The sequence below is a fragment of the Tympanuchus pallidicinctus genome, unplaced genomic scaffold (assembly GCF_026119805.1).
Source record: "Tympanuchus pallidicinctus isolate F22 unplaced genomic scaffold, pur_lepc_1.0 scaffold5, whole genome shotgun sequence".
NCBI lineage: Eukaryota > Metazoa > Chordata > Aves > Galliformes > Phasianidae > Tympanuchus > Tympanuchus pallidicinctus.
In genome coordinates, this window is record NW_026294769.1 from 71,182,275 (window position 1) to 71,196,056 (window position 13,782).

Here is a 13,782-nt window from a genome sequence, read left to right on the forward strand (position 1 = left end):
ATGGAGAGCAAAAATAGAGCTTCACAACATCAAACTGGAAGACCCGCTTCTTCCCAGATATGTTTCTACCAGCAGACAGTAAGACAACTTCCTAGCCTGTACACCAGGTCACTGACATTACAACATTACAGCAACCCACAGAGATTCATCTGTTGTCTTTCAAGTTCAGACCTATGATCCAGAACAGTATCTAATTAATTTGACCTAAAGAACTGAAAATGACCACAACACACACTGAAAAGCAGCAAAACCAAGAACAAGAGAACACTGTTCTCTACTAAACACCACTTAAAACATCACCAAGATTTATGGGGTTGCTAGGCAGAGCACTAGTCGTTAATAGAGTTAGGATGTTTAAAGACAGAAACGAATAAGTTTCCTTTTGTTTCCTATTCTCAGTAGATTATACAGGGCACTTTTTTTTTTAATCTAATAAAGACAGAAGAAAAACAAAACAAAATAAAAAACTTCCCCACTTCAATTAAAAAACAAAACAAAAACACAAAGATTCCCATGCAAACTTAACTAAATTTGGGGTATAAATAAGATTATCAACCTTCTCACCAATGTCAGAATAAATCAGATGAAATCCATTTAGTCCAAAAATACAGGCAGTTGAACTATTTAAGAATGAAAAGGGAATTCATGATCTGTTTTCTAGCTGACCACTAGAAGCTGATCTATACTTTAAGCTAACCTGGGCAGAAGAACCTAGAATGGGAGCAGTTCAACACAAGCCAGGTAGTAAAATGACTTCTTACAGAGTGGAAGAAAGGAGAAGACAATAAAATAAAGAGCTATCAGCATAGAATTATAATCAGGTAAGTATGAAAGGAAAAAATCAGAGCTTTTCACACCTACATGTTAATTGAACCTACTAATTCTCTTCGTGTAAAAGAACTGTGAGGTCTACTTACTTTCACAGAGACGTCTTCTCAGCTTCCCCCGAATTTTATCAATGGCATTGTAATCAGAGACATGAAACACGTGAGCAGACTTTGGTTCTGAAGCAATCTCATCCAATTCTTCTTTTAAGGCTTCACCGACACCCACAGCAAAGATCCTGATTCCAGCCTGACGAGCTGCATTGGCAGGATCCAAGACATAATCTTGGCTCCTTCCATCAGTCAGAAGGATAGCCACTTTTTTAACAGTTCGATCACTAAGTCTCCCACCTGCCTCTTTGGAAAAACTGTAAGTATTGATGTACCTGAGAGCATCTCCAGTGTTTGTATTACCCCCATAATACCTAATTTTTCGGGCGGCCTCTTTGATTTCCTCACGGGTTTTGTACTTTCCCAGATCAAACTCAGTGGTTGGCCTGTCACTGTATCGCACCACACCAACACGGGTTTTGTCAGGACCAATCTCAAAAGTTTCCACCAAGTTAGACACCCACTGTCGAACCTTCTCAAAATCTTCTTTTCCGACACTGGAGGAGGCGTCCAAGATGAAAACAAGGTCATAATGAACATTCTTGCAACCTGCAAAAGTGGCAGAATACATTGCTGAGGAAAGTTGAAATACAACTATCAGACAAAACAAATATTCCACTGGCATGGTTCCTCAGTGAGCAATGCTGAGGAGACAAGAAAATCTCTCCCTCTTCTGCAGAGAAAGTGCAGATTCTCAGCCGTTCTGCCTTGTGATTCACTTCTTCTGTTTCAGATCTACAGTGGATCAGCATGCACTTCTCATTGAAATGCATACCCTTCCTCTTCCTGCACTACTAACTTCCTCTGCTCAATCTTTCACCTACACCATCTGCATGTATATGAAGCTATTTTTTCTCTTTTAAAAACTTCATTGCAGTTGCTTTGCTCAGGCAATGCTCTGAAATGACCTTCAGCTCAAGAGACCAGTTCTGACCTTCCCTATGCCAATCTTGACCTTGAGTAGTGAAGCTTTCATGTTCCCTCCTGCGTTAACATTAAGATTTATGTATTCTTAGCTAGAAGCAGTTCTTCTGCTCAGCATGATAGCTTGGTGAAGCAACTTTATAACATGATTATTTCAATTTTGAGGCTCTCTGCCATTGACTATTGACTAAAGGATGACTCACTGAATACTGGGATGGCTTCCCTGACAACAAAGGGCAGTTTCTTTATACTGAAAAAGTTCACTCATCTCTACAAACACCCTTTTGGCTCCAGCCATGATATTTGTAATCTGTGGCCTGTGTAATCTGAAAGACAAATGTATTTTAATTGCAGATTTTTTGCCCTATGAAACCAGACTGATCACATATTTGTCAGCTGATTGCCAAGAAAATGAATCTCCCAGGAGATGTTTTCTAGCTCTCTCTGACTATATGCAAACTAGCAGGCAAAATATACATAAAAATTCCCAGAGATGACCAAGATATATTAACATTATGCCACCTGGAAAAACATATACATGCATATATTTAATCTACCATTATAAACCGTAGCGCCTAACAAACCACACAGCTTCAAGAATGAAGGCTCTACAGAGTCGATTTATATAGGGTCACAACCACCTGTCATCATTTCTGCATTAATTCTTGTCCTACACCGTCTCACAAGCACAACTGCTTGTTTGAATCAATCCTAAAAGGCTAATTTGACAAAACATGTGAAAAACCAAGCACATACAGCGCTTAATGACAGAGAACTGGTCCATACAAGTGCCCGCACCACTTAATTATTAATATCAAAACCATGACATTAACTTCCTCCATGCTCTGGACTGATCAACACACTTCCATTGATCAGAAAATCTGGGAGTAGTCAAGGAAAGTTGTGACTCTAAAGTATGCTCACTGAGAACAGTTTTGCTCTCTATACGTCAGTGACATCCTCACTATATGATTTCTGTGTTTTCACACCCAGATTAGTTCCAGCCAGGCTCCAGCAACTGAACCTCTACATACCAGTGATCAAGATACATTTACTCATAGAATCACAGTGTCCAGTCCAGCCTGATCCTGAACTTCTGCAGGGATGGGGCATCCACCACCTCTCTGGGAAACCAGCTTTGGTGCCTCTCCACACTTTCTATTAAAAAACCTGATTTCTTATGCGTAAAGATCTTCTCTTTTAATTTGGAACACTTCCCCTTGTCTTATCACCTCAGACATGCCTCTCTTCTGCAGATCTGCCCAGTAGATGGCTGATCTCAACTGCTGTCTTTAGACCACATTTGCACTATGCCTTGCTGAGTCATGTTCCTGGATTGATCTCGGACCTGTTTCATCAGCTTCTTTGATGACCTGGATTCTTGGCTGAACATCCTCAGTCCTGCCATCTCACTTAGGAAACACTCACTCCTTTCTGCACTCTTTAACAGATCTAAAATGCTAATGTAAAAGCATCCATTCCAGCTGTTAGTTGAAGACTGGACATTTTTCCCTACAGGCCAAAGAATATGGAGGTATCCAAGTACTTTCATGACAGCCACCTCAGTGAACAGAAGTATGAAACACACTATCCAAAGGTGGATGGGCATGATACTGTTAGCATGTCTTCACAGAATTCTGATATCGGAGCCTAAGGTCACAAAGTCTTCTCCCACATTTGAGCTTACATTTCAAATATTAGTTTTGATGCTATTGATCATTTTAATGTTGTGCACCTGCCCTACAAAGGACAGGAGTCTTACAACAGCTCCTGCACTGGAAAGGAGTGTGTGGATGGCTAACATGAATAGAACTTGTCTTCAAATAAGAGAAGCAGCATTACAGTCAGATATTACAACACCGTAGAGCAACGCTCACAATACTACATGATAGCTTTGAGAGAGGCTGAACATATACTTGGTACGTTATGGATGATGAAAAATGAGCATCATCTGTTGCTGCGTTTACTTCTGATACAGGGGACATGCCAGAAACCTGAGCCAGGTGTTGCTGTTCTTCCTGTGACAAAGGGAACAACTTGCCCATATGGGATTGAAGTCATGTTAAAAACAACTTGTCCATATGGGATCATGTTTTGTGATGGAATTTTATAAAAGAGGAAATCCTTGATTGTAACCACAAAGCAAGAAGGATCTGTCTGGATATATCAGCAGCATGAGCAGCTACCTGGAAACTGCTGCACAGAGACTGCAGTAATTCTCTTCAGCAAAGAGAGTGTGAAGATGATGGAAAATATGGTTTTGTATTATGAAATGCCAATTACATTGCACCCACGTATATTGGCTAGATTGCCAAGTATAGTTCTATTTGCTTTTTGCAGAATATAAAGGATGTAACAGAAAAAGTTAAGAAAGAAATCTCTGATTTCCATAACGAAAGAAAAAATCACTGTTAATCTCTGCTTTCTGAAAGAATATTAACTGAGACTAACCACAAAATATAAAGGTTTAACTATAAAACCCACAAAGTAAAGAGCTTCCTGTTGTTCATTTTAATGACTTTCAGCAGATGAGATGACTGTACTTTAAAAACAAACAGAACAGAAAGAATCCATCCTATCTCTGTTCAAGGGCAATGAGCCTTAAAACAAGGTGTTTTTGAAATCTAAAATGTGATGCCTATTCAGGCAGCATTGCAGAGCAGAAAAATATGGTCTTTCAGGATTCTCTTCTTAAAGTCAGTCATTCTTTGCTGATGGCAGTGAGATTAAATGCTGCAGAAAAGCTTTTAGTAAGTATGAATCTGCATTTTTATTACTGCATTGTCCACTGCTAGGTAAAATTGATTGTTTTCCAAGAATGCTATTACAATGTTGTTTACTGGCAGAAACAGTTCACTTTAAGGGAATATGGGACATAATTCATAGAAAGTGAACTTTCAGTTTTTTAATTACAGGAATGCTCTCCGGAACCACAATTCCAAGAGTTGTAGTCACCTGTTCAGACACTGGCTCAACCATTTTGCTACACTGCCATTATAAATAGCTCACAAACAAGCCATAAGACCAAAATTATTTAACATAATTATATAATGAAATTATAAGCAGTACTTCCTTTCTGTAACTGATCCACTAGAACTAGAAAAGATGACATTTCACTTTTTATTTGTTAATACGTAGTCATTCCTTTGAAACTTCATACTAAAAGACTTACAAAAATCGTAGAATCATAAAAACAAAGAATCACAGAATGTCTTGGGTTGGAAGGAACTGCAAAAATTGTGTAGTTCCAACACCTCTGTCATGACCATGGTTGCCAACCATTAAATCAGGCACTAGATCAGGTTGGACAGGGCCCCATCCAATCTGGCACCTTGAGCACTTCCAAGAATGGGGCATCCACAGCTTCTCTGTGCCAGTGACTCACTGCCCTTTGAGAAAAAATTTCTGCCTAAAGCCTCATCTAAACCTCCCCTCTTTTAGTTCAAAATTGTTCCTCCTTGTCCTGTCACTACCAGACCATGAAGAGTCAGTCTCCCTCCTGCTTATAAGCTGTTTTTAAATACTGCAAGGCTACAGTGAGATCTCCCAAGAGCCTTTTCTTCTGCAGCCTGAGCAGATCACGTAACATCTCTTTAAAGCAGCAATTCCTCAGACTAAAAGAACGTCTAAAAACTCCTTTTTTTTTTCTCCTTTTTTTTTCTTCTCATCCCATTCAACTCAGCCCAGTGATCCAGCTTATCTAGATCCCTCTGAAGGGCCTCCCTACCCTCAGGCAGATCGACACCACCTCCCAGCTTGGTGTCATCTGCAAACTTACTGAGGGTGCACTCAATCCTCTTATCTAGGTCATCAATAAAGATATTAAACAGGATGGGCCCCAGTACCGACCTCTGGGGGACACCACTTGAAACAGGTTGCCAGCTGGACTTAACTCCATTCACCACAACCCGCTGGGCACGGCCCTCTAGCCAGTTCCTTACCCAAAGAAGGGTAGACCTGTCCAGACCACAGGCAGCCAGTTTCTGCAGAATACTGTGAGAGACCGTGTCAAAGGCTTTGCTGAAGTCTAGGTAGACTACATCAACAGCCCTTCCCTCATCTACCAGACTGGTCACCCAGTCGTAGAAGGAGACAAGGTTGGTCAAGCACAACCTGCTTTTCATGAACCCATGCTGGCTGGGCCTGATCCCCTGGACACCAGGGGATCTTGCTTGCTTTTTTATTGCTTTCTTCCTACAATGATAACAGTGATAGCATCTCAGTCTTGCACAAGCCCCAGCCACTATTTAACAGGAGTGGAATGGTGCATACCTGCTCTCTGTGCCTCAGTTCTCTCCTCACTGAACACAAGTGCGAAAAGGAGACAGAGTAAACGGCATCTTCCCATAACAGACATATCTCCTTTCTCACATCAGCTTGTCTTTTCACCGTGGTGGGAAGCTCTCTAGAAATCCAATCTGTGGCCTATCAAGGAAAATAAAGAGCAAGTGTTATCTCACAGAAAAGCAAACAAAAGTAATGATGCAAGGCATGGGAGCATGGTTTTGGGGAGTTGTCTTTTCCGCTTCTCATTTTGTTGACGAGACACAAACCACTCAGACAAAGAGGCAAGAAGTTCACCTACTTTTCAAATGCTATAGCCTTTCACTGCCTCTATTCAGTGTGCAGCAGCCTGAGTGGAAAAGGAGAAAGATTACCAGATTATTATACTTTAATTGAGCTCACTGCCTACTGCACAATCAACGCACTGGAGTGGAAACTATTCTTGACATGGTCCTCCCACATATTCATCATTAGGAGATACAAGACGAGGAGCTGGGATACAGCCCACTGCAAATCACACACATTGCCACTTCACCCATGGCTGCTTTCAGTTCCCAAGCCTCAGAAATACTAAAAACACATGGATGTTTTCCTATACGTGCTTGCTGCTGTCCACGTCCATAGTCATAAACTCAGCAGGTTCAAAATATACCTTTCAACTATTTAGGTAAGAAATGTAAAAGCTCAAGTGGAATACCTTCGGTTCAAGGTTACTGTCTCAAATATACCTTGTCTGAAGCCACAGAATTCAGATAGTGCTGTAACAAGCCATGTCAAGTACAGCTACATTTTCTAACACCAATCTAAATCCTTTCTTACTGTTTAATCATTTATTTACTATTAAAAATTAATTTTTACTATGAGAATCATGAAATCATTGCACTTTAATGTACTAAACTCCACGTTTGCAAGGGAAAATAGTTTCCACTTTGCAGCTCTTAATGCCTGAGGAATCATTTTGGAAAAGTTGTTCTCAGCTCCTGCTTCCATCTTTCACTCTGGTGTACAGATTTCTTGGTTCTTTTCTTAAAGAATTTCAGCTTTCTCTCTCTTTTAACATGCACATCAGTTTCTTCCCCTTGATATGCAAAGAAGGCATAAAGGGAACACTGTACACTATAGATCATTGCTGTAGGGCTGATTATGCATTCTAGGAAATTTCTCTGCAAAGCAATACGGTTCTGAGGAATCGCGAACAAAAAGCATAGAGGTGTCAGCATTTGTTCACGTACAGTCTTGATCAGTCAAAAAATGGGTCAATCTCTACTACGTCTCTCAGAAATAAATCGTAAATCATTCTGGTTTAGGAAATATAAAAGGGAAAGCCTCCTGTACCTATAAATCTTTATTCTCAGTACAAAATGCAGGCTCCTGTATTTTCAAAGGTCTTTATCATATGCAGACACAAATAAGGTACTGAATACACTGCATGCTCTACAAATAAGAAGTTGGAAGCATCTGCCAGAAGTGGAATATAAATGCTAGATAAGATCCAAAAAGCAAAGTGCTTTATTTAAGCACCATCCCTAAGTCCAAAGAGCGCAGGCAGGTGCTGTAGTTTACACCTCAACCAGACAGTGTCTCTGTGAGACAGTAAGGTTCTCACAGAGCTTGCTAGAAAAGGTTGCAAGGTAAAAAGGGCATTAAAATATCACCATTCCCCTACAGTAGTAGTTAGAATTTCCTTCTAAATAAACACATTACAGAAATACCAATCAGGCAGCCGCCTGTGGAGGGATCGGGCAGGCAACTTTAAATAGCTATGGGAGCCTGCAGCCCAAGGTTTTTTTTTCCTAGGAAATGTTGGTTTCTGGCATTTAGGGAGAGATGGGAAACCAGATCTGCCATGGGGCATTCTGCACTTTCAGCGCTGAGAGCTCAAACGTCATTTCTGTGTGTCTGGGCTTGCAAGGCAGCAAAGTTTTATAAATACATTATTAAAAACAGCCTTTGCCAGCTGCTAACTCATACAAGGCCAGGATAAATGGAAAAGACCACACCAGCTGGTGTCACTCAGTAGAACAGCAGCAGGATGGATGCATGCCAGCTTGAAAGGCAAAGATGTGGAGTTTGGTGGGCAGGCTTCCCTTTATCCACTTCTGCTGGGGCAGAAGGGCTACATATATGACCAGACATGAGAAATGTGTTTTTAAGGAGTCACTCATCCCCACTCTAGCTAAAACACTTCAGTAGCTCATTGCTGTCTTACGTATACTGAAAACTATCTCAGAACAGTCATTTAGCCTAAAAATAGGGAGGAGAAATGCAAATTAAACCAGAACATCTTCTTAAAATCTAGAATCATAAACTGTGGTGGCTTTAATATGCATTTGTGGTTCAGTGTTATTATTGCACTCAGGCCAAAATACATTATTTTATCCATTTTTATACCATGCAGAATTGAACCAAGTCTCTTAACTTTCAACCAATTTATGAATGGATGTTTCAGGAAGATAAAATTGCCCCATCCACATCAACAGTTTTTAGAGGTGTTAGAAGAAAGGTTGGAGAAAAGGCATTTCTCATGAGAGGTTCTGTGCAGTATTTCTCCTCCATTTCAGTTCACCACTGTGAGACTGAGCCCAGTCTGTGATTCCAGAAGCTGACCAATATCTATGTCCCATTTCAGGAGAAACTGTTCAAAAAGTGCCCAGAATGGGACAGTTCGTGGGACAGACAATGTGGCATAAGTCAGTGTGCATCTGTTAAAAACACCTCTTTTTTTTTCTGATTATTTTTCAGACTTCACTGTCAGATTACTTTGTGACATGTTTACATGTATTAGGTGATACTGCAAAAAGAAATGACAAACCCTATTATGACTGAGTTGGTAGACTCCAAGCCCAAGGTCCCATTTTTAATAGTTTAATGGGAAATAAAGGAATGAATAATTCTGACTGCATGCAAAAATGATGTGGAAATAGTATCCAGGCTGAAAAGAAGGCTGGTAAATGTTAAAGTGAGCTCTTCGTGCTTAAAATATAGGCACAGGACCAAACTATTTGTACAGCCTCACAGCTGAACAAACAACATGCAGAAGATGGACACAAGCTCTATACAACATTTAACTTTGCTACTGCTTTTTTGGAGGAGTGGTATAGAGTTCTAGGTCAGTGAGCATCCGTGGTAAGGCCTGTCCTTGAACAATAAATAAACTCATTTTGGCAAATATTTGCAAAATTAAAAATATATATAAGTATATAAAAAAGAAAAAATGATGAAGGAGAATTGAGTATTCTCATCTCAAAATTACTTTACTCTTTTGCTCACTGTCAGGCTTCTCTTGCACTATTGCATTTTAAGAGATGCTGTTTTGTCTTCTTGATCCTTATGGAGGCTGGGAGCAGAACCCTTGTCCAAAGCATCACATACACATCCTGAACCAAAATGAACAGCTGAGCTGAATATTATTGTGATCGAATTTTTTTGTTCTGTTCATTTTTCCTGATTGAATAAAAATGAAAGAATATCCTCACATCAGTTTATTTGTAAAATAAAGCCCCTCTTCCTTTGTGAATAATATGATGCATTTTTCTGTCCTGCTCTCTCTGTCTTTGTCCTATCTGAGTGTGATGCTGAAGGGATTTGTTTGAGCCTGATTCTCAGATAATACCTTCACATCATCATAATTCAGGGATGAGGAGGGCAAATTGTATGAAAGCAGCAAAAGCGTGTGCTTAGAAATGGTATTCTGAAAAAATGAAGGGAAAAGAAGAGACATTTGTAAGGAACGTGGCAGAGCAGAAAACTTAACAGTATTTCTAGAGTGAGTGATTTAAGCACAAGTACCAGATATTCCCTCCCTCAGCCCACCCAGCCACTGTTGTCCTGGTTTGAGAAATGTCATCTGTACTAAAACCCTCGTGAATTAAAGATAGGAAAAAAAAAAAAAAAAAGAAAAAAAAAAAAAGGTCAATTTCTGTGATCTCTTTCATCCTTTAGAGGAGTGAGTCAGTCACAAAATTGTATTAATAAACAAACAAAAAAAAACTAGCCCACAAAATAATGTCAGCCTTAACATGAGAATTTCAGCAGTGTGATTTAATAACACTCCTACCTGATAAGAACAAAAGTTCAAAGACCCTATGGGGTGGTGTAAGGAACAGTGACTAAGGTCTGAATGTAAAAAGCACAACCAGTTTTGGACTTTGGTGTGCTCTTTAGCATATCTGAGCTTATGCTGGAGGATATGTCTTACTAAACCCCAAAACTGACCTGTGCATCCTACTGTTAAAGTCAAAGGGGACTGCTAATACTTTTTGCTTAATTTTACCCATTTGTCTGCTGCCACTGAACCTTCACTGTATGCCATATAAATTTCCCATGCGGGCATTTAGAGTGTGATTTCAAATGTCTTTAGTATGCTCCTCTGAAGAAACAGCTAGCCTAGGGTGAAAAAGGCAGTATCCAATTATAAAGCTTTACACATACACGCAAAAAGGAAAAAAACAAAACCAAACAAAAAAACACGAACACTGATGCATCTGATGTCTTAGCAGAGTCAGCTTGCTGATCATGTCTGCTCCAACTACTGAACTAAGCAATTTAATTATCTAAATTATTGCTGATATGAGCAGGAAGGAGACGATATAAAAGAGAAATGGACTTTCTCTCCCTCGATCTGCCCATGCCATCATATATCTTAGTTCAATGCTTTTTAAAGAAATCATCCAGCGGCATTTCTGGTAGATGTGAACCTTCTCAGTCCTGATCCAAAGCCAACTGCAGTTAATGAAAAAAGGGCCACTGATTTCAGCAAGCATTATTTCAAAATCTATATGAACAAAGCAGAAAACCTTCTGCTAACACCAGCATTGCTCCTGAGGTACTTTGTTGATAGAATCACAGAATCATTAAAGTTGGAAAAGACCACTAAGGTCATCTAGTCCAACGGGCAACCCATCATCACGAGGCCCACTAAAGCCTGTCCCTACCAGCTGTGTTTAACAACAACTGAAACTGATAAAAGTCTGCTGAAACCAGAGGGGAGACTGTCCGCATCTCTGCAGCTTGTTGGATGGGGACATCCACACCCCCTGAGAGCCAACAGATCCCCAGTCTTTAAGTATTGCCAATGCTGCAGGAACTGAAGAGTTTCTTCCCTCCTTTTTCACTATCACATCTCAAGAGCAACTTCTACACTGATCCCCAAAAAACATATCAGTCGTATAGAGATTATTACTATGACTGCTAGCCAAAGAGATCTGTCATTTTGATGGCAGATTAAATGGAGTGCTGAGGAAACATCAGTAGAGCACTCAAACTCCTCAATTTGTTTGCCTCAGCTGAACTCTTACTCCTCTGAAGTACTGGGTGCTGGAACTACAGGTTCCGGTGAATGATTAATATCAATGCATTTGGAAAGGAGTTTGATTGTACAACAAATAAATTCTATATAAAACAATAAGGAGGAGAAATTTAATAAATAATTACTTGGTATTTGATCGGTGCCTGTCCAGGAGACTCAACAAGACAGAAATCGAATGGGAAAAAAATACACAGAGAAGGGTAAGAAAGTGTCTAAAAGAGTAATACAGCATACTTCAAAAGGGACTGGATTAACTCAGCATGAGCATTTTCTAATTCCTGCATGTTCCACTTTGCAAACTTAGAAACGTTATTTTAACCTCCATAACACTGCATATGCACTTCTGGGGAAACCCGAGAGAAGGTCACAAATGGAATTCAATGGTTTCTGACTCCTTAACCTATGCTTAGATCATGCATCTTTCAAACTGATTCGTTTGTAAAAGCACCTACCACAGACTATTTAAAACAAGCTATTACTGGTTGCCTGCCAAATTGCTGCAATTCTAAAATGCCATAAGTACTAGGTGAGCACTTTGCAATGTATTTTTGCCTGCTGCAGCTATGCAGTATCTGCAGGCTAAAGCCTTGGTGCAATTACTCCATGTATAACTTTATAGTGATTTGTTCAGAGACAGTAATTCCAAATTTGAATTACACCTTTGCATATCAACGTTAGGAGTCTTTCTATTGACTGGCTTAGAAAACCAAAAACTAACCTGACACAAAAAGTTTCTGTGACATAATCTCTGAAATCCTGAAGCCTGCCTAGGTACCTCCAAATCCATATCACCATTCCCAAATTTTCCTTGTTATCTCTCCTACAAACGAGCTGCACTCACACAATTGAACCAGTAGTCCAAACTAGGTCACTCAATAAGGGAGCTCATCCATCCCAATTATGACTCCATGGCACCCTGGCTGTTAGAAAGCCTTCTCCATATTTCCTCACCTATATTTTATTAACTTAACACATGAAATGTGTCTTGTTCTGCCACTTGGTCAGGGTTTGCAGTATACACACATCCTACAATTGGAAGTCCAACATCTGCATGTAATTCAGAGTGCCAGCAAATCAGGATTACAGATAACACTGTAATCCTCATGAGAAGCCCAATTCAGATATCTAAATTTACAGTCATTGGTGTAATGGATATCCAGCTTAATGAGAACTGACGTAAGCAAGGCAAAGACCAAACTGATGCCCACAGAGGAAGCAAATATTTCAAACTGTAAAAATGTTTTTTGTCTCCAGTACAACCTCACTGCCATATATGTGGAGCGCAATACAGGGTCACAATACAGGACACAGGGTCACAGAACTCCAGTCCTTTGTCCTAAGCCCTGTAACCTACATGGGCAAAGACCCACAAATCCTATTTCCTCTCAAGCATAGACAGAGAGGTTCCAGCCCATATTAACTACTAGGAAGAAGCCTTTAACACTGAGCTCCTTGAGGCTATTCAATATGAGGAGTGCTCTACTCACAGAGGGGCCCATTTCCTGCTTTTTATATCCTCATGGAAGTTCTTCCAACTCCTGAAGTGAAATCTAATATATTTTTTTTTTAGCACAGTACAGGATTATGTTAGTAAAAAGACCCATATGTCATGGCTTTATATAGTCAGCTAACAGAGCCGGAGCCAGGAACTGGGATGGTGGTAATAGCCTAAATCTGGAAAATAAGCAACATATATTCTAACAAGGAGGAGCATGATAAATGTATCTCCCAGAAATCCTACTGAGGCCAATGAAGAATGCTTCGTACTTCTTGCCCTATGCATTATGTTAACGGCATGGATAAAGATTACTAGAATCCCTAAAAGCTTCAGAAATGAGCTGATGTCAACTGTTTCACACTCCTTGGGTTAATAAAAGAGCTACACTAATTTGTAGTATACCACACTCTCATCCACCAATTCCCCAATGCTTCTGCTGAAATGTCCACATGACAGAAAATTTCCCAAATACAAGAATACATTTGCCTCCTACTCATACTATGTGGATGAATCCCTCCTCCACTTGTTCTGACAATTTAATAGCCATCTAATTTCCTGAAAGTTTGTGCAAAAAATAATGGCTACATTTGACTAAGAGATATTGTACTACAGTCTTTTCATTATGCAGTTTTCACGATCTTGGCCTTTTAAATGGAACTCAGACTTCCTGAAGACACAAACACCCTAGCAAAAGTGAAAGATCAGTGACAAGGGGCAATAACAACAGGAGACAGCTGTCACTGCATGGGAAGGTGCAGATAGCAGGGTTGCAATCTCATATTTTCCCCTGATGCTTTCACTCTTCACTCAATATTTGCAACGCCTTATTCCCT

The 13,782-nt window shown here is 39.9% G+C and overlaps 1 protein-coding gene and 1 long non-coding RNA gene across 2 annotated transcripts in view; one reads left to right on the plus strand and one right to left on the minus strand.

Moving 5' to 3' along the window:
• Nucleotides 1-13,782, plus strand: part of LOC128090871 (uncharacterized) — a 579,571-nt gene that overhangs the window by 283,883 nt on the left and 281,906 nt on the right. The window lies entirely within an intron of this gene.
• Nucleotides 1-13,782, minus strand: part of COL22A1 (collagen type XXII alpha 1 chain) — a 225,347-nt gene that overhangs the window by 194,464 nt on the left and 17,101 nt on the right. The window contains exons 2-3 of the mRNA XM_052703565.1: nucleotides 6,132-6,284; nucleotides 918-1,484 (exon numbers count right to left, since the gene is read on the minus strand). Of these exons, the coding sequence (XP_052559525.1) occupies nucleotides 918-1,484; nucleotides 6,132-6,216 (652 nt within the window). The 5' untranslated portion in view covers nucleotides 6,217-6,284. The remainder of the gene's footprint in view (nucleotides 1-917; nucleotides 1,485-6,131; nucleotides 6,285-13,782) is intronic.